This window comes from Miniopterus schreibersii (genome assembly GCF_964146895.1).
Source record: "Miniopterus schreibersii genome assembly, chromosome: 15".
In the NCBI taxonomy this organism is placed as follows: Eukaryota; Metazoa; Chordata; class Mammalia; order Chiroptera; family Miniopteridae; genus Miniopterus; species Miniopterus schreibersii.
Window position 1 is genome coordinate 13,953,704 of NC_138115.1, and position 17,797 is coordinate 13,971,500.

At 47.3% G+C, this 17,797-nt stretch overlaps 1 protein-coding gene across 2 annotated transcripts in view; it reads left to right on the forward strand.

The window, feature by feature from the left end:
* Positions 1-17,797, forward strand: part of IL17RD (interleukin 17 receptor D) — a 62,405-nt gene that overhangs the window by 22,299 nt on the left and 22,309 nt on the right. For both annotated transcript variants that reach the window (XM_081159600.1, XM_081159601.1), the window contains exon 2: positions 14,609-14,666. In XM_081159600.1, coding sequence (XP_081015726.1) covers positions 14,609-14,666 — 58 coding nt within the window. The remainder of the gene's footprint in view (positions 1-14,608; positions 14,667-17,797) is intronic.

The following is a 17,797-nucleotide window of genomic DNA, read 5'->3' on the forward strand; positions in this document are numbered from 1 at the left end:
TTTTAATTTTACTTCATTCTCCTTTGCCTAATGGCCTTTTCTGCTTCCTCTTTTGTTTTGTCAATCTCACTTTTTCTGTTCCCGCCTCATGTACCCTAACTGTGGGTAAGTCTTCACAAAGCCCAACTCCTGGTCCTGCGTTCTTCTTTATTCCTCCTGTTAGCCCATCTGTCCTTGAGGTTCTGTAGTCTGCCTTCCTGCATGCCTTCCTGCCTTCTAACCTACACTTCCAAAATATTCAGTATTAGAAGATACCCTGTAGTCACCCCACCCTCACTGTTTTTTTCTACATCTCCCTTAAAAGAGAAAAGATTCTCCTTCCCCGGTGTTCTCTCTATTGCTGTAAAATTACTAATCTTCCAGGTTCCCAAAATAGGAGCCCTCAAGTTGCCTTGGAATATTTCACATTTGTCACGAAGTCCCGCCATTTTTTCTTAAAAATGCCTCTCCAACAAGTCCTTTCATCATCTTCCCACCGTCGCCCCCCTTCTCACCACCCAGCTGGACGCCCGTGGTTGGAGCCCTGGCCCCTGAGCTCCAGTTGTCCACCTTCCTGATTCTTCCTGCAGACATGGCTACAACACTGTTTTATTACTGTTATTTTTCTGCTCAAAACCTGTTTTTCTTTAATTGTGGTATAATATACATACAGTTTACCATTTTAACCCTTTTAAGTGTTGAGTTCAGTGGCATTAAGCGCATTCACATAGCTGTGCAACCATCGCCACCATCCACCTCCAGAACTTTCTTCCTAAACTGCGTCTCTGCACTCAGACACCACCTCCCCCCTCTCCCCTCCCCAACCCCTTCTACCCCTTTATCCCACTGTCTGTCTCCCTGAACCTGACGACGCTAGGCACCTCATAAGAGGAATCCTACAGTATCTGTCCTTTTGTGTCGATGTCAGATTGTAAAGATTGTATTTAGTGATCCTGATCTTCAGGAATTTTGATGAAAAGTTGGTAAAAGCTAACAAAGGGCCTTTGTTTCTGAGCGCTCTTCCTCCCTGTATTTAGGAGCTCTACCTGAGAGCACGCGCTGGTTTACCGCAGGTGTAGACCCGAAAGGCAAGGGGTGCAGCCGTGACAGGGGGGCCGCAGAGATGCTGATGGAGACGTCCACCTGGAGACCCCGTGGCACTCATTCCAAAAGTTGGTGACATTCTTTGTCCTGAAGGGGAGATAAGATACAAGTTGGAAGTGGAGGATGCTCGGGACACCCCTTCCTCTTCCCTAAATGCCTTCCGTCTGTATTCGGGGCAGGGAGGCTGGCCTACCTTGAAAATAAGAGGATGTGCGCAGTGAGACCCCAGCCGGACTTTTCTGTTTTATCAGTGGCCCCTCCAGTCTGCAGGCCCTGAGGTCTGACTCATGCCTTTGATTCAACTCTCTGGTCCTTTCGGTTCATCCTTTGATGCTGCTGTTTTATTGCCTCTTTCCTCTCTCCTCACTCTCAGCCTGCCCCATTGCCACCCCGGCCTGGATCAGAGACCCTTCCCCTGAGCTCCTGCCTGCCAGGTCAGGCTCGTGCCCACATCGGTAAGGACCACTTTGTTCAGGGCTTGTCTGCCTCCAGGATGCACCCTACGCAAAACTGAGCCCACCATCCACCCCACCCCTGTGATGCCCATGCTTCCAGCCGGGTAGGGGTGTTGAGCATGGAAGGGATAGGGTGTTGGGTCAGTTACTCCAGGGCTGCAGGACGTGCCTGTTCTGGCTGAGGGGGAGGGCTCTGAATCATCCCAAGGGGTCGCAGCCGTTTATTGAACTTGTACCTTGTGGGCAGTGTAGATGTCACAGGTGCTGCCTGAGTTTGCACCTCCTTACAGTGGCCTCCCCTCCCCACCTCAACACACGACGCCCCTGGGGCCCGGCGAGGGGCGAGGGACCTGCCTCTTCTCTGAAGACACGTCCTTGATGAGCCTTCCTCTGTTTATGGCCCCTTCTCTGAAACCCTATTTCACTCGGAGCTCAGTTGCATAACTTAGCACATTCATTCTATAAGGTATAGTGTTATGGACTCTAATTTTTTGTCTTTTAGCTTTGTTTTCCAAAAGGACTTGTGAACTCCTGGAAGAGGCTTAGCTCTCAAATCACTCAAAATGGCCTTCCCAGTGTAAAGCATGTTTCTAGGCCTTGAGACATCTGTTGATAAATTCTGGGGCATTAGCTGAGGTTTTTCATGAGTAAACAATGGGTAAACTTCCCAAGACACTTCTCTGTAAGTTTGCTTTTTGACCTGAAGATTTCACACTTGTTCCTCTCTCTTCAAACGGGCAATTCTCCCTCTTTTCCTCTTGACCTTAGACGATGGTGTCACCACACACTTAACCAAGGAAGCAGCAGCAGACGGGACCCCCAGGTTCCCACGTCTCATCCCCCATCTCAGCATCGTTTGCACCACACGTGTTGCCTTCCTCCAGTTGAAATGAATTGTTTTGCTCTACCCAGGGCCCCCTCCTCCGTTTGGCTCTTTGTGTGCTCTTTTCTTTTCCCCCCATCACCTCTTGCCTTTCCTTTGCCTTACATTTGTTATATTTATAAAAATAAAAAAGGCCCCCTTCAAAAGAAAAGCCTACAACTTTTCTAGAAACTTGAAAACCCACTCTTAGGCTCCGCTATTTGAGAACCACTGAATATCACACGCCTCGTGGGCAGTTGGGGGAGTGGCAGACACAACACGGTACACGTCTCGGCTCCCTGCCCACCGAGCCCTGGGTCGGCCCTGCCCATCTGGGGCTTTTCCTCCTCAGGGACCTGTGAGTGCACTGGCTCTGGGCCCCACAAAGCACTGCTGCTGCTCTGACTGCCTGGATCCATGTCCACACAGCCCCTCAGTCTTAGTTTGAAAGTATTTTAACCAGAACCTTTGGACCTCCCATATTTTGTTTTATTTTTTAAAATTCTTAATCACTGCTTTTAATCTTTTAAGTCTCTATGTCACCCTAACTTCATGACAAAAGGTTACAGGCTGCCCTGGCTGGTGTGGCTCAGTTAGTTGAGTGTCGTCCTGTGCACTGAAAGGTCGTGGGTTCGACTCCCGGTCAGGGCACATACCTAGGTTGAGGGTTTACAGGAGGCAAACAATTGATGTTTCTCTCTCACATCGATGTTCCTTTCTCTCTCTCCCTCTCCGTTCCTCTCACTCTAAAAGCAATAAAAACATTTTTTTTAAAAAAGGTTTTATGGGCTTCTAATTTATTTCCATCATATTGCTTTGATTCTGTAAACATTTCTCCATGGGAAGCCCAGTGAAGGGGACAGGTGCGTTGATTTCTTCCTGTTGTCTGGCCTAGAAGGTTGTGAGTGGCATTAGCTTTCCTCTGCCCCAATGGAGAGGGGTAGGAACCCACTGAGGCCACTTGGCCGGGGAGGAAGTGTGCTCCTGCCTGCTGTTCCATTTGCCTTGTCTGCCTCACACAAATTTGCTTTTTTTCTAATTTACCTTTCTATACCAATCATGCCAGGAGACCTCGGAGAGGGGGTGCAGGGAGACCTTCATTCCTGGGAACTCTGCACTGCTTCCTTCACCCACAAGGGACACTTATCTAAATCTGAAATTGACCAAGACGGTGAGACTTCATTTTTATATCATTCTTTGGAACTCCTTCTCAGAATGACATTTTAGCTGTTCAAGGAAATGAAAACAAAGCTGAATACTTCTTGGCAAACACAATTATTTCCTGGCCTGAATCACACAGTGATTTAATTGGTATGTCATTGTGTGTGTGTTTGCATGTGTGTGCTTTAATGGGAATTCCATGTGGTATCACTGGGAAATTAGGAAAAAAGAGTCTCCTAGATTTATTGCTTATGGTTTAAGGGCAGACTGCTGGCTTCCATCCAAGGAGTGGGGAGACCTGAAGTTGCAGGGCTCATTAGTGCTTGAATATATCCTTCCGATTGTCTACTATTTTAACACTAGTTTGGCAAACGGTAAAAATCAGAACCAATAGTGAAATGACTTACCCTTTGAAACTTGTGAGGTTCATCAAAATAAACTTGTGGGGGACTTGGCATCATGAAAGCGATGGTGTCCTTTCTCTACCAGCGTTTTATTTTTGAGGCTTGAAATGAGTTTTGGTATGTCTGGAGAAGTCAAAGCCATAACTTATTCTTCATTTTGGAAAATCAGAGTTTTAGATTATCCTCCGTAGTGGCTCTTGGGCAGGCAAATGTTTTTACAGGGCACCTAAAACCTAACCCAGTTTTGTGTATTGACCACAAACACCGTAGCCTGCAGAGGCAGTTACTGAGCAGGAGTGGGGAAAGCAGTTGTTCTGTCTTCTGCATACTCTGAGTATATTCCTTCCCATTTAAGGGTGGGAACAAAGGAATAAGAATTAGCCACGTTGTTTATTTTTTAACTTGATTCAGTGAAACTGACTGCAGACATGACATTTGTCACCTGTGATCTGAAAAGTGATAGCCTAGTCTCTCTTAATGGACTCATGTGCTTAACAGCAGAAGTAGTTGCATTTTATATTGCTCCTTTATAACGTTCATGAGTCCCAACATCTTGGACAAAATGTTCATTACTGAGTTGTAACAAATACGACCTATAAAGGATTACAGTTGAGGCATTAATCTACAGTTTTATTTAAAACAGATTTTACTTCCAATCACCTCACTCCACCATTTGAATTTTGTTTTTAATTGCCAAAGTTTCCCTCTTGATCACTAAACCACTCACGATGTCTTTCTACAGGCCTGCTGTTAAGCTACCCAGCTATGGGTAAGGCAGACGTGTGAGGGACCTGGATGGATTTCAGGCGTCCCAAAGCCTCGGGAGGTATTATGTGCAAACTTGTATGCATGCCCCAGCTCTCACCAGATTCTCAAAAGACATCTGTGTCTCCAAATAAACAGCCAAGACCCTCTGTTGGGAGGGATGCAGGGTAAATGAGAGGATTTCAGTGATTGTGACCCTGGTGGTGACAGTACTGCTGACAGAGGAATAGTGACAGCATTGCAGCTACTTTGCAGCTCACACTCTCCCCACTTTCAGATCTGATCAACGTTCAAAAGTCTCGAGATGTTTCTCAGACCTTCAGCACATCCTTACGTCTTGCACTTCAGCCCATGGGCACCTGTGAATGGGATGCCCATGCTTATGGGGGCACTGGGCTGGTTGTTGCACAGCCTGGGTGGGACTCATGTCCTCTGAGCACCTTCACCTTTGTTTATTTTCACCCTCATTAATGCCAGACAGGTGACATGGTCCTGGTAACCAGGGGGCACTCAGTAAATGGGAGTGACTTATGCTTGTAGGGGAATGACTAGGAAGTTGACTCGGAGACTTGCTATTTCTCTCAAGTAACTCGGATTCCCACGAGCCTGGGAGAACCAAGAGTGTTGAGAGTTTTGCCCCTTGAGTGTTTGCGGGGCTGGAGGAGTGACTGAGGTGGGGAGTGGGGGAGGAGAAGCTTGTTCACATGCTTGTTAACATTTGAGGGTCTTTGACAAAGGAAGTCTAATGCCTTGCCCCGGTCAGCCGGCGATTGCCCCCCGGGAGGCCCCGTTGTGCACAGGAAGTCAGACACTAATGATGTTAGGGAAGGGACAAAGGCACCCGGCCCGGGAAGGGCCTAATTGCTGTGTCCGGCTCCCAGGCGGCCAGCCTCCAGCTGGAGGGGGCTGGGCAGGATGCGCTAAGTGTTAACACCTGGAGCTGGAGCTGCTGACTTCCTGGTGCTTTTTCTTTCTTTTTCTTTTTTCTGTGTGGCTGGGTGTGTGTGCACTTACACAGATACATGTTCACAAACCCAGCTGCATCTCAGAGGGACGTTTTGGGATGTGGTATCTAAGAGACTAGATAGAAATGGTTCAACCAGGAGGTCACACTGAGCCAGGGCAGGGCTGAAAACCTGGAGGCCTCAACCCTCTGCATCTGCCTAAGGGGCTTGGTGACTGTCCCTTCACCTCTGGATAGGCCAATTCCCTTCCTAGAGAGGCGGATACTTATTAGAAGGGTCGCTATTGCTTGGGCTTGGAACAATTGAGTCAGAACTGATGGGAGAATCTCCTGGAAAGAGTGATGAGGGTCTTGATCTGTTTTGAGCCAGCTAGGGTCTTAGGGAGGTAGGACTCTGGCAGGATGCAGAGTGACGGGGGGGGGGGGGGGGGGGGGCTTGCCAGCACCTAACGGGAGTTACATTGCAGATGTGTGTATCTGAATTCACACCTGGAAGGGTCTGTTGGAGAGGTTGCATTCTAGGGAAGCCTAGATGTACCCCCCTCATTACTAAGTGGGGTCTCTGGGTTCTTCATGTCTAAACATAGCTTTGGACCTGGGACCTGTGAAGCCCCCAATGGCCTTGGGGAGCTCTGGGAATGCCTCCAAATTGTGTAAGATGTTTCTGAGGAAATTGGATAAGGAATGTTTCTCACAGGACTCAACTATGGGCTCTAGGTACCCTTTCCCCTTCACAACAACAGGTAATCAACAAAAGTGCAGACCCCCTGCCTTGGCTGGAAGCCCTGTTGGGATGACATCAGTGGCTGATTTCTGGCGACCGAGGGGCCTGAGCCTGGGGTCCCTCCCATGCGCAGGCAGTGGGAGGCAGCTTTGTGCACAGGTGGACTCGAATTTTTGCAGCCAGGGAACAAGAGAGTTTTAAAAGGATGCTTGAAGCCCGTCTCCCTCGGAGAGGAAGGGGGGCGAGCCACAAATAACTTTTGAAAAGGGGTCTAATGTTGACTTGCTGCTTCCCACTGTTATTTTAAGGAGGCTTTTCTGTACAAGACCACCATGTGGACAGAAATAATAGGCTGACAGAAGGGGTCGCCTTGCTTTCCAGCATAGCCTGTGATGTTCCGATTAGCACTAAAGCCTGAAAGGGCGGACTTCCATAATTTCAAAATATGCGAAATCCACCTTGAAGGAAGCACATGTGTGGGGCACACTGGGGACCCGCCTGGCTGGAGGAGGCTGGGTCCCCATGGCAACATCACAATCCCCCACTTCTGCAGGCATTTGTGCTGTAAAAGCAGAATTCCAGATGTGATACAGTATTTGGAGACTCCATCCCGGGGCCTCGGAAACGGTATTTGAAGTCGGCACAATTCAGTGCACACTCTCTGTGTGGTCCTAAGGCTTTTTATTAGTAATTTTGTTTTGATCTGAACATTTCCTCTGAGCTTAGGCATAACAATCATGTTTATAGCTTTACGTTTTCCTCTATTGTCTAATCACTATTTTGCCCTCTGCAGTGAAGTCTTTGTAACTACCTTTAACAGCCAAGTGAGAGGAGCAGGGAGCTGTTTTTCTGCGAGGGTAGGCGTTTGGGTAGTGGGTTGGTCTCTTCCCACCCAGTATTTACAGAAAGCCGGTTAATCTGTCTGTGAGTTGTCTGTCTGTGTGTGCTTTTGAAACTGCAGATGGGCTGACTGTTACCTTTAAGATGCCAGTTCTCTAACATGCGGTTCTCATTTGAGTGGATGGGAGTGGTGTGTGCAGTGGAGGGGAAAGGTCTGGCTCTCTGTCCAGAGGCATGTTTTATAGCTTGCTTTTAACGTTTTGAGAATTGGAAAAGTGGAACAATCCTGTCTATTTGTGAGTATCAGCCACGGGAGAGCACACAGTCCAGATCCTTAACACACTAATTGGACAAAGTACTTGGGCTTTTGCTCTGTAAAAACGAAGGAGGCTGCAGATCTTTGTTTTGTTTTTAAACACAGGGGAAAAGTCAGTGTGTGTGTGTGTGTGTGTGTGTGTGTGTGTCTGGGCTTTCACTTCATGTGCGTGTTTCTGTGGTAAAGCAATACAAAAATCATAAAGTCTGCAGCAGGGAAGGACATTTTAAAATATATTAAATTCCATTCAGGCCACCACCATACAGAAAAGTTGCTATCATATTGTAATATATAAATGTATCAAATATTGTATGCCTTAAATGTATACAATGTCATATGTCAATTAGTTCTCAACTAAAAAAAAATGAAAGAAGAAAAGTTGCTATCTGAGAAACAACTCATAAAAGCCCTACCACATCTTTATTGTTAGTGAATGGATTTCCTTGGTGGGGGTGGGGGTGGGGGGTGGAGGGTGGACTAGGGAAAGCAGCTCAGATAAAAACTCAAGCTCTCAGTTTGATAAGTAGGACACATGGTAACTTGGCATAGGCTGGCTCTGTGTTAGAGCTCAGAAACAATTGTCCCTTCAGCTTTCCTTTGGGGAGCGTGAAATTAGGAACATGTGTGTGCTGATTAGCAACATGTCAGAGATGAATCATGATTACGGCTTTGGTCTGGTGCACAGGCGATTCTTTGGAGCGGTGATTTCCTACCTCCTTGAGCAAATCTCTTTAATTAGCTTAAGATCTCTGGGTCTTTTTGGGCCGACGTGGTAATTGCTGGTGGGAACCCACCGGCACTCCCCCAGAGCTTGTGTGTTCCCCGCTAGACATCCAGGACCTCCCCTCCCCAAGTCAGACAGCTGGCTGGCACCCTTCGTTTCTGAAGCTGGTTGCATCTAGATGGGGAGTGAGGCAGAACAGCTCCCCGGAATGTGGAGCGAATATCTTGAATAGATCCAGGCGCAAGCTGGCTCTGTGATTTATTTTCCCTGTGTTCTGGGTTTGCCAGCATTCTCCTCGGCTTACATCACCTGGGGCTTCTCTGCCTTTGCTGACTTTTTTTTAATTTTATTTAAGTTAAAGGTTTGAACTGAAGTAAGTGCGATCTGTCTTCGTTTATGAAACCATCTGAACCTGCATGGAATAAATTGACCCCACGGTCTGCTTCTTGCCCTCACCATGTCCACTGGTCGTAGGGAGAAAGCGCCTGTCCCATTGTTCATTTTTAAGCCTCACAGAGCTGTCTGTCTTTTTAATCTCGTTGACACACTGGAAACCCAAGATGGAGGAGATGTTATGGAAAATAGAGAATTGGCCTTAGTTTTAGTCAATTACGCAGCATACCTATAAAAAACCCCACCCTTTTCTCTTCTTTCTGACCAATGCCTTTCATATATTTCACCCGGAGTCAGCTCCCTAAAACATTACCAGCTTTGTGGAAGTCCCTTAATCGACCTGAAACCGGTCTTGGTTAAGCCTTACTGTTTGGCCTGCCTGCTATTGGAGAAGGGGGCGCTATAATTAGCACAATCCTTTTCTTTTTTCTTTTTTTCTTTTTTTAAATATATCTTTATTGATTTCAGAGAGAGGAAAGGAGACGGGGAGAGAGATAGAAACATCAATGATGAGAGAGTCATTGGTTGAGCCTGCAACCCGGGCATGTGCCCTGACGGGGAATCGAACCCCGATCACCTGGATCCTAGGTCTACGCTCAACCGCTGAGCCACCCCCCGCTGGGCAGCACAGTCCTTTTCAAAATGCATATTTCCAAAATGGCAGTTCAGCTGTTTCGGAGCTGGATGGGTAACGTTGCTCTGGGAAGTCAGCGTCTTAACGGCCCAGAATCCCCGAGGGCCCCTCAGGAAATCGGCTGTCTGGTGGCCCCTGGGGGTGGTGCTGGCCGCTCGGTGGATCCCGCCCGTGGCTGGCTGTGTCCAGGCCTCTGCTGCTTTGCCCCACGGGCGGAGCGCGCTGTGGGTTTTTGCCGTCTGAGCTTTATTCCTTTAGAGCACTTACGGGTTTCCCCTTTCCCCCTCTCCTTCCTGAGTAAGAGATGTTTTCTCCATTACGTTCCTGTTAGCTGCTCTCTTCCCTGCTCACCGTGGTGTTCACAGCTGAGTCTAGGCACCTGGGCCTTGCTTCGTAGCTCGCACTGGAGCAAATTAAAAACGTCTGTCGGGGCAGCAAATGGGGGTGGCTAATGAACTGAGGATGTGACACCCTGCGGTCACAGCACTTGGCATTTATAGTTTTTCAGTAACAGGCAACAAACAAGTATTCTTAATTGTCAGCTTATTAAATATCAAAACCGGTGTAGTAGCTAAAAGCTTGGAATTGTTTCCTGAAGAACAGCTTCCAAAGCTGTTGACCAGTCTTTGTAAGTTGCCTTATCTGTGTTCTTAGTGTGGGCCTCGATTCTAAGCCCATAAATCACCCTGTCGTACCAAGCTGGCTCCTCCTGCATCCTCTGTGTGTATTACCTGGCTTCAGACAGAACACTAATGTTTATCAAGGGCTGACTATGTGCCAGGCCAGGGACTGTGGGGCAAGCATTGGTGGGGGTGTAGGGAGCTGCCCTGGTCACTTTGCCTTTTGCCTTTAGTCTCCCTTATCTGGTCCAGTCTGAGCACTTATCAGCGATGGAGTCGCTGGGTCACTCAGTTCCCACCAAGACCATTAGTAGAACACATTTCTTAGTCTGGTGGTTAGTGCCTTCTGCCACCTGTCCGTCTGCCTCTTCCCCCACAGTACCCCCAAGGTCTGGATGCTGGGGACAGATCATACCTGAAGATGCCACTTCCTGTGAGCTTTCCCCTGTCTGCCTCATGTACCCCCCTGTAGAGGATGCTTTCATGTTGTTTATTAGGGCAGGAATCTTCGCAGGAATGGTGAAATAACCATTTCAATGTGTGTCAGATGCTGTGCAGAGCACTGGATATGTGTCATCACTCAGAGCCCCCATACCAACCCTTTCCAGGAAGTTTTATTCGAACACTTCATATATAGCTCAGGGAAATGAGGCCCAGGAAGGTTTAGAAGCTTACCTAAGGTCACACAGCTGCAAAATTGCACAGATTTGAACACACATCTGTGCAACTCCCAAAGCCCATTCTGTTAACCACCCTTCTACCCCACATAAGCCCAGGCTGGCCCATGGAAGCCTGTATCTAGGATGGCAAAGTCTCAAGCAGCAGCTCTGATAGACGAGTGTTCCATGTCTGCCTGCAGCCAGGGTGGGAGAGGGTGCAGTGACAGGTGATCAGTTTGCTGTGCGTGTGTGTGTGATGACTGCTCATGGCGTGTGTGACATTGAGATCCATTTCATTTTTATCAAAGCAGAAATTATATGTGTATATTAGCTTTCAGTTGCTGCTGTAATAAGTTACCACAAATTTAGTGGCTTAAACAGCACAAATTTATTATCTTAAAGTGTTTGAAGTCAGAATTCCAAAATGAGTATTGTGGGGCTGAATTCAAGGCTTCAGCAGGACTGGCTCCTCCTGGGGGCTCTAGGGAGAATGCATTTCTTGCCTTTTCCAATATCTAGAGGCTGCCTGCATTCCTTGGCTCATTAGCCCCTTCTCCCTCTGTCTTCAAAACCAGTAGCATAGCACCTTTAAATCAATGTCTGTCTGTCTGTCTCTGCCTTCTGCTTCCATTATCACATCTCCTTCTCACACTGCCTTCCTGTCTCCCTTGTATAAGGACCTTTGTGATTACCTTGAGCCCACCTGGATAATCCAGAATAATCTCCTGAACTCAGGAGCCTTAAAATTAGTAACATCTGCACAGTTCTTTTTGCTGTGTAAAATGGCATTTACAGGTTCTGGGGATTGTGATGTGGGCATGCTTGGGGGTGCTGTAAAGGAAGCAGTAGTGCTGTGGGCTAGCCTGGGTACACCGTTTCTCAGGCTTCTGAGGGTTCAGGAGCAGGGCCAACGTTATTTGGGTATGAGCTGAGGACAGTCTAGTCACCCTCAGTCTGATGCATGCACTGAGGAGCCAGACCCTCTGTGGCTTCCAAGAGTGAAAGGTCTTCACAGTGCACACAAGAGCTGGTACCTGTGATGGTATCTCTTGCTTCCAAGCTCCATAACCAGGCTTGGATGGTCATAGGGTCTTTTGGTACCTGGTTTTCTGTGGAATTAGAATTACCATTTTATATCTACATCAGCAGATGGGCCATGCCAGTGGAATTGCTGTGCCCCCATCAAGTGAGTATACATCAGGCAGGCTGATATGTCAGGAGCACAGTGTGATAGGGGCTAGGCTGAGGTGGGAAGGCCATGGGGGAGCTACGAAGGGCAGAATGCCCTTCCAGAATGGGAATATGGAAGTGCTTGAGAACCGGCTGCAGTGCAGTGCCCAGAGGGGTTCGGAAGAGGGTAGGAAGGAGCAACACCCCAAGGGTGGTTCAGGAGGCACAGGAAGCCTGTGGCGGGCTTGGAGCTAAGGAATGAGGGCAGATTTGCACATTAGGAGATCACCTTGGTGGCCAGAGTCCCTTGAGGTCAGGACCCAGGTCTGGTTCAGGACCAAGAGCCCAGCTCATCAGGGACAAGGTGGGATGCCCAGTGGGTAGTGAAGGATGCCACATGCGAGCCCCGCCATCCTCTGAGGCCGGTTCATTTGGAACAGCCCCACGCACATCACAGAGACCTTACGTGGAGGAATTTAGGTCCTAGTATGAACGATATAGCACATTTCACTGTCTTGGGCTCCTTTCCACAAAGCATTGCTCATTGCAAGCGCTTAATGATCTGTTAAAAACATGTTGCAATAGAATTCCAGGGAGGGCAAGAAAAAAATGAAAAGCTGACAAAGTCCTACAAGTAAGGTGATTGGTCACCAGAGTGCTATGTACCGTGGAGCAGGCTGTTAAACAGAACGCATTTCCCTTTTGAAAAGTGCTGCTCCTGCGTGGCTTCACGAGGTCCTCCTTACAGCCTTCCCAGGGGGGCGTTGTGCAAACTGTCTGTGTAAAAAAATAGTTGAGGAGGCCTGGGCCCACTGGGGTGAAGTGGTTTGTCTTTGGTATCAGCTGGAGGCACTTACCTTGGCCTCTGGATAGCATTTTTGTTTCCCTCCCATGACGCTCCCTTTCCCTCTCCATCCTAGCTCGGTTATTTCCCTCTTTTAAGCTCCTGGTGTGGGTCACCCTTACCTGTGGGTCATCCTCACCGAGGCTCTGACTGTGGCGTTTCACATACCGTGTGCTTCTTTGTGGCCGGCTCTTTCCCCCTCTTCATATACCTTGTGTGCCATCCACACCGAGAGTTCTCGGAGGGTCGGGTGTGGTTTGAGATTTGTCTGTGTGCCCTGCATGTGACCCACGTACCTAGTTACTCTTCTTTGAGCTGCTTCGCCCCTGAGGGCAGGGACAGTGGTTGCTCTGCTCACCGCCATCCGTAGCATCATGTCCAGCTCATAATAGACGCTGAGTTAATTTATGTCCTCAGGGTTTGTACGGGAGGAGCAGGGTGCAGTTTGGGTTCTTGGACATTGCTGAAGGGCTGTGGGGACGGCACTGTCTCCTGGTCTCCTGCCTGGTTCTGTCGCTCTGGCCTTGGCCACCTGGAAGTTGGGCGTCCTCTAGTTGCACAGACTGGCCTCGTCTCTAAGCAGTTATGGCAGAGCCTAGGCTTTTAATAAGGTAACCGCGCCTTCCAAAGTGTTTCGGGTCAGGTGAGAGATTCTGGAACCTTGTGTATGTGGGGGAAGGGAGGGTGGAAGAGGGAAGCCGGAGAAGGAGGGCGACAGGAGGAAGGGGAGCCCCAGGAGACCCTGGGCTGGCGCGTCATGTTGATTTAGATTCTCTGTGACGGCTTACCCCTCGTTGTAATTAGAATGGCGTGTACGTGTGTCCTGCCTGTCCCTTTCTGCACAGCTGTGCTCTCTTTCCCAAGGCCCACGTCTGTCTGAGCTCAGGGATACAGTTTCAGCGGGCGTGCTGGCTGCAGGGGAGCCGCGTGAGCACGCCTGCAGCCTGTGGACGTGCTGGGCTTGTGGTCTGAGACCCGGGGCTCCGTCAGGAGTGTTCTGCACTCTGTGTCTTGGTGTAACAATTGCCCATTAAATACCGGGCTGCCAGCATATGGTTTCCCCCAACGTCCCCCTTATTGAGTGGAAACTTCAGCTGTGTGGTTAGAATATTTTCCCATCATTTTAGCATTTCAGAATTAACATATTTTGGAGAATTCTGCAGTTAATGCCGAGTGGCACATTTGCAGATTGTTACAGAAACAGTTAAGCCAGAGTCGGTGGATCTGTAGCTAACTCTTTCCCGTGACGGATAAATGGTGGGTTAGGAACAGGCAGGGCCAAGGGGAGGATTCCGGGGCTCCCCCTGCGGATGCTGTAATTAAAGTGGGAAGTCTGGTGGAGTTGTTCTCCCTGCTGTTAAGAATGCAGATGGCTAACAGCCACATCACCGAGAGCTGGAGTTAGACCTTTTAAAGTCTTCTTTCTTTTTCTTTTATGACCCACCCTTTATATTCCAAGCAAAGGTATAGATGCAGCAGTGAAGAATTTTCTCATTAAAAGTAACAGCTTGTCCCCACACTCATTCCTGGTCTTGGAATGAGAAACCTGTGTCCTTAGACTTGAGGAATTGCCTATCTGTCGTGGCTTAATAGAGCTTTTGGACCAGAGTGTCTGGTAGGTGAATTTATAACCAATCAGTGCTCAAAGCAGGTCCAACTGGTAGAGCTCCAGCTGGCAACTCATGTCTCTCTCCCAGTTTTACTGTTAATGAATTATTATTGAAGCCCCAAGCAGAGAGCAGTCTTCTCCCATTGTCTTAGAGGAAGTGAGTGCTCATCACCTCTGGGGCCTGGCAGTTAGGAATCTCCTGGGCTGGAGGGAGATTGGCAGCCAGCAGGGCCCGGTCAGGTGGAAAGAGTGAGGACATCGCTCAGTGACTGGCATGACCCTGGGCCTCTGCGGCCATGTGTGCGTTTTGACTCCACTGGGATCTGTGCTGGAAAAGCAGATTGGCTTCACTCCTCATCATGTTTTCTTGTTTTCCAACAGGGAGTGGGGCCAGCTAGCAGAACCAGTGGGCTGCACAACATCACCTTCAGATATGACAGTAAGTAACTGGCTTGACCTCGGAGGAATGGGCCCTTTGAGTGATCTAAAACTTACACAGTCCTGCTTAATCAAGAGCACTGCGGGGCCTGGGGTTAAGGAATGTTCTGAACCTGCTCAGGTTTGTCAACAAAGCTAGGGCGACTCAGTCTCTATTAAGCCACTCAGGAATTTGGGACAGGTCAAGTGGCCTCCGTAGTGTTTAGAGAAGCTGTGTATGGAGACCTCCCCTGATTTCCTCAGGGCATAGCCATGTCCTTAAGAACAAATGCAGCTGTCTGTAGGGCCCAGCAGGGGTCACATGAGCAAAGCTACCCAAGTGCAGGATTCTAGGGAGTGGTAGGGACTGTGTCACACCAGAGAGCCATGTCTGGTTAGAGAGGAGCACTGGCTCCTCCATTCTAGCTGCTTGTGGCCTGGAGGAATTCCCCCTGAGTATAGCCAGAAATGATTTCCAAGAAGAGTGGGAGATTTGCACTTTTTGTATGAACATTTTTTAATACTGGCATTTATTTAAAAATTTCCAGAAACACAGAGTGGGCCAAGTGAATCTGTTCCAGATTGGCCTAGAGGCCTTTGGTTGGCTGTCTCTAACTCAGGCCTGGGTTCCAACCCTAGTTCCCCACTTATCAGCTGTGAACTGTGGCAGGTGATTTGACTTCTCCAAGCCTCAGTTTTCTCATTATAAAACAAAGATTAATTTCTTCCTCAGTATCTTTTTTTTTTTTGGCATATGAGTATAGTAGTTTAATGCATGTAAAGTGCAAAGATTAGCAAAACCAATTTAAGGTGTTCCTCAGCATCATTTTGAAGTTTAAACAGGGTAATGCTTATAACTGCTTACCTCTGTAGTTGGCCTGCGCTCAGTAATTAATATCTATTAATATTAGAAGTTATTCCAACTGGAGTTGTGATGCTAGCACCTCTTTGGCCCTTTGTGACTTTTTCTGGCTGAATTGTTTCCTAAGGGTAAGGTGGGGGTGCTTTTTCTGATTAAGCTTATACAACCTCCTCTTGGACTTTCATGCCCAAGAAGGTAATTAGATAGAATTGTGAGCATTTTAGCCTTATGAGCCATAATTTGCAAGTAAAAATGACAAGAAGGAGCTTGATTCATATTTAGTGACCCCTGACATGTGATGAGTCCATGTAATAAGTAAGGGGTGTAGGTCACAGGCCTCTGGAATGATCACTACTAAAGCAGGGCTTTCCAGGGGATGTATACACTCTAACAATTTTTAGACACAAGTATGTATGTCAAATTCATGCCCATAGTTACTGTGGGGGTCTTTAAGTTAACCAAGGACTTACAGATGAAACAGTCATTCCATGTGAGCAGGGGTGTGCATGTTCCTGGTAAATGTTGTGATTCTAAAGAAGGATTTGCAAATCCATGATACTTAATTCAGCTAAGTGAAGACATGTGTAAGGGATCTTTCTTTGAGTTAGAAACTTAATTTCTAATATATGTTCTCTGTCCTGGCAGATCTTGTATTACATTCAAGAGTTCAGAATTTTCCGGTCAGCTGCAAACAAGTATTTGCATCTCTAATTTAATAGGAGGATTTGTGAAAGAGGATCTCTACCTGTGAAACTTAAAAGTATCATATTGTTTTCTTCATGGGACTAGATATTTGGCCAATGCCTCTCTCTCGGTCATTATTTTCTTTCTAATTCTTCAGCATTTAATCAGAATTTAATTTACAACTCGAATCGACTCCTGAGACATCTAAAGTTCAGTTGCATTTTGGCAAAATGTCATTCAGGCATAATTTTTTTATAACGAAAATCCAAAACATTAGAGTTGCTAATAATTGGATCCAGGCTGCGTAGAGTACATTGTCTTCCGTTGAGAAAAATACTTCTCTCTTCCATAGGGAAGATCCTGTTATTGCTTAGTGGACTGGTTACTAGTTCTGTGAAATAGTTAAGAACCAATTACCAGGTTTTAAACTACAAAATCTTACTTTTCTATTCCTTTGTCATTTAATGTTATAAAGAAAGAAAATATCTTGCCATTAAGTCAAAACCAAATTTCACAGGTCTCCTTGCCTCCTTTCATGTTGCATTTCTCATTTCTTCTTCAGGCTCTGAGGCGGTAATGCTTGAGTAGGTTATAATACATTTCCTTAATTCTTAGACTTTTTATTTGCATAATTGTATTTGCAGAAAGCTGGAGAGTGCTAATTTTGGCATTAGGGATGAACAAAGGAAACAGCCATGATTTTCTCTTGTTCATGCATCTTTTCCTAAAGCTGTTGAAGTCAGAGGTTTCTCTTTCATTATAGACCTTAATGAATGAAAATGTTTGAACTTTACAGGGGTGATGGGATCTTGTCATTTTTTTATGCTGGGAAGCTGGGCTCAGCCAGGATTTTTGCAGGCTGAATACTTCTGATTCAGAACTCATTTGCGTAATAAACTGTGCTGAGGGTGGAATGGCAAGAGCCCTGCATGAGCACTTGAGGCTGCTTTCTGTCCTGGCCCTGGGCTGGTCAGCAGTGGAATCCTACGCCACCCAGCAGTTTCCTCATTTGTACAATGCGGATATTGAACCAGATATTTAAATTTTTTTTTCCTATTCTAAAATTCTCTTTGCACCCAGAGAACACATATTGAATGCTTTGAGAGTGAATTTTCATCAGAAATGGAATTCAGTTTTATTGATTATTAATATCTTTTCAGAAGAAGTAATATTGAAATGTAGGGGGCTGGGTTCGGATTTGTTTTTTTTAATGTTTTTATTGACTTCAGAGAGAGGAAGGGAGAGGGAGAGAGAGAGAAACATCAATGATGAGAGCCATTGATCGGCTGCCTCCTGCATGCCCCCTACTGGGGATCGAGGCGGAAACCCAGGCGTGTGCCCTGACCGGGAATCGAACCGTGGCCTCCTGGTTCATAAGTCGACACTCAACCGCTGAGCCACGCCGGCCAGGCTAGAGGGCTGTTTTTGAAGCAGATGGGAGAATACCCAATGTGGTCCCACAAGAAAGCAGGACATAAAGCAGTGTGGAGTTGTAAAACAGAGGGGTGGGTTTTAGTGCACGTGTGTTGTACTTTAATAAGAAAATTTAAGAGGAGGAATATTGCCTGCATGTTAGAAGGCTTAGACAGCTGTCCATTAGAGGTTAG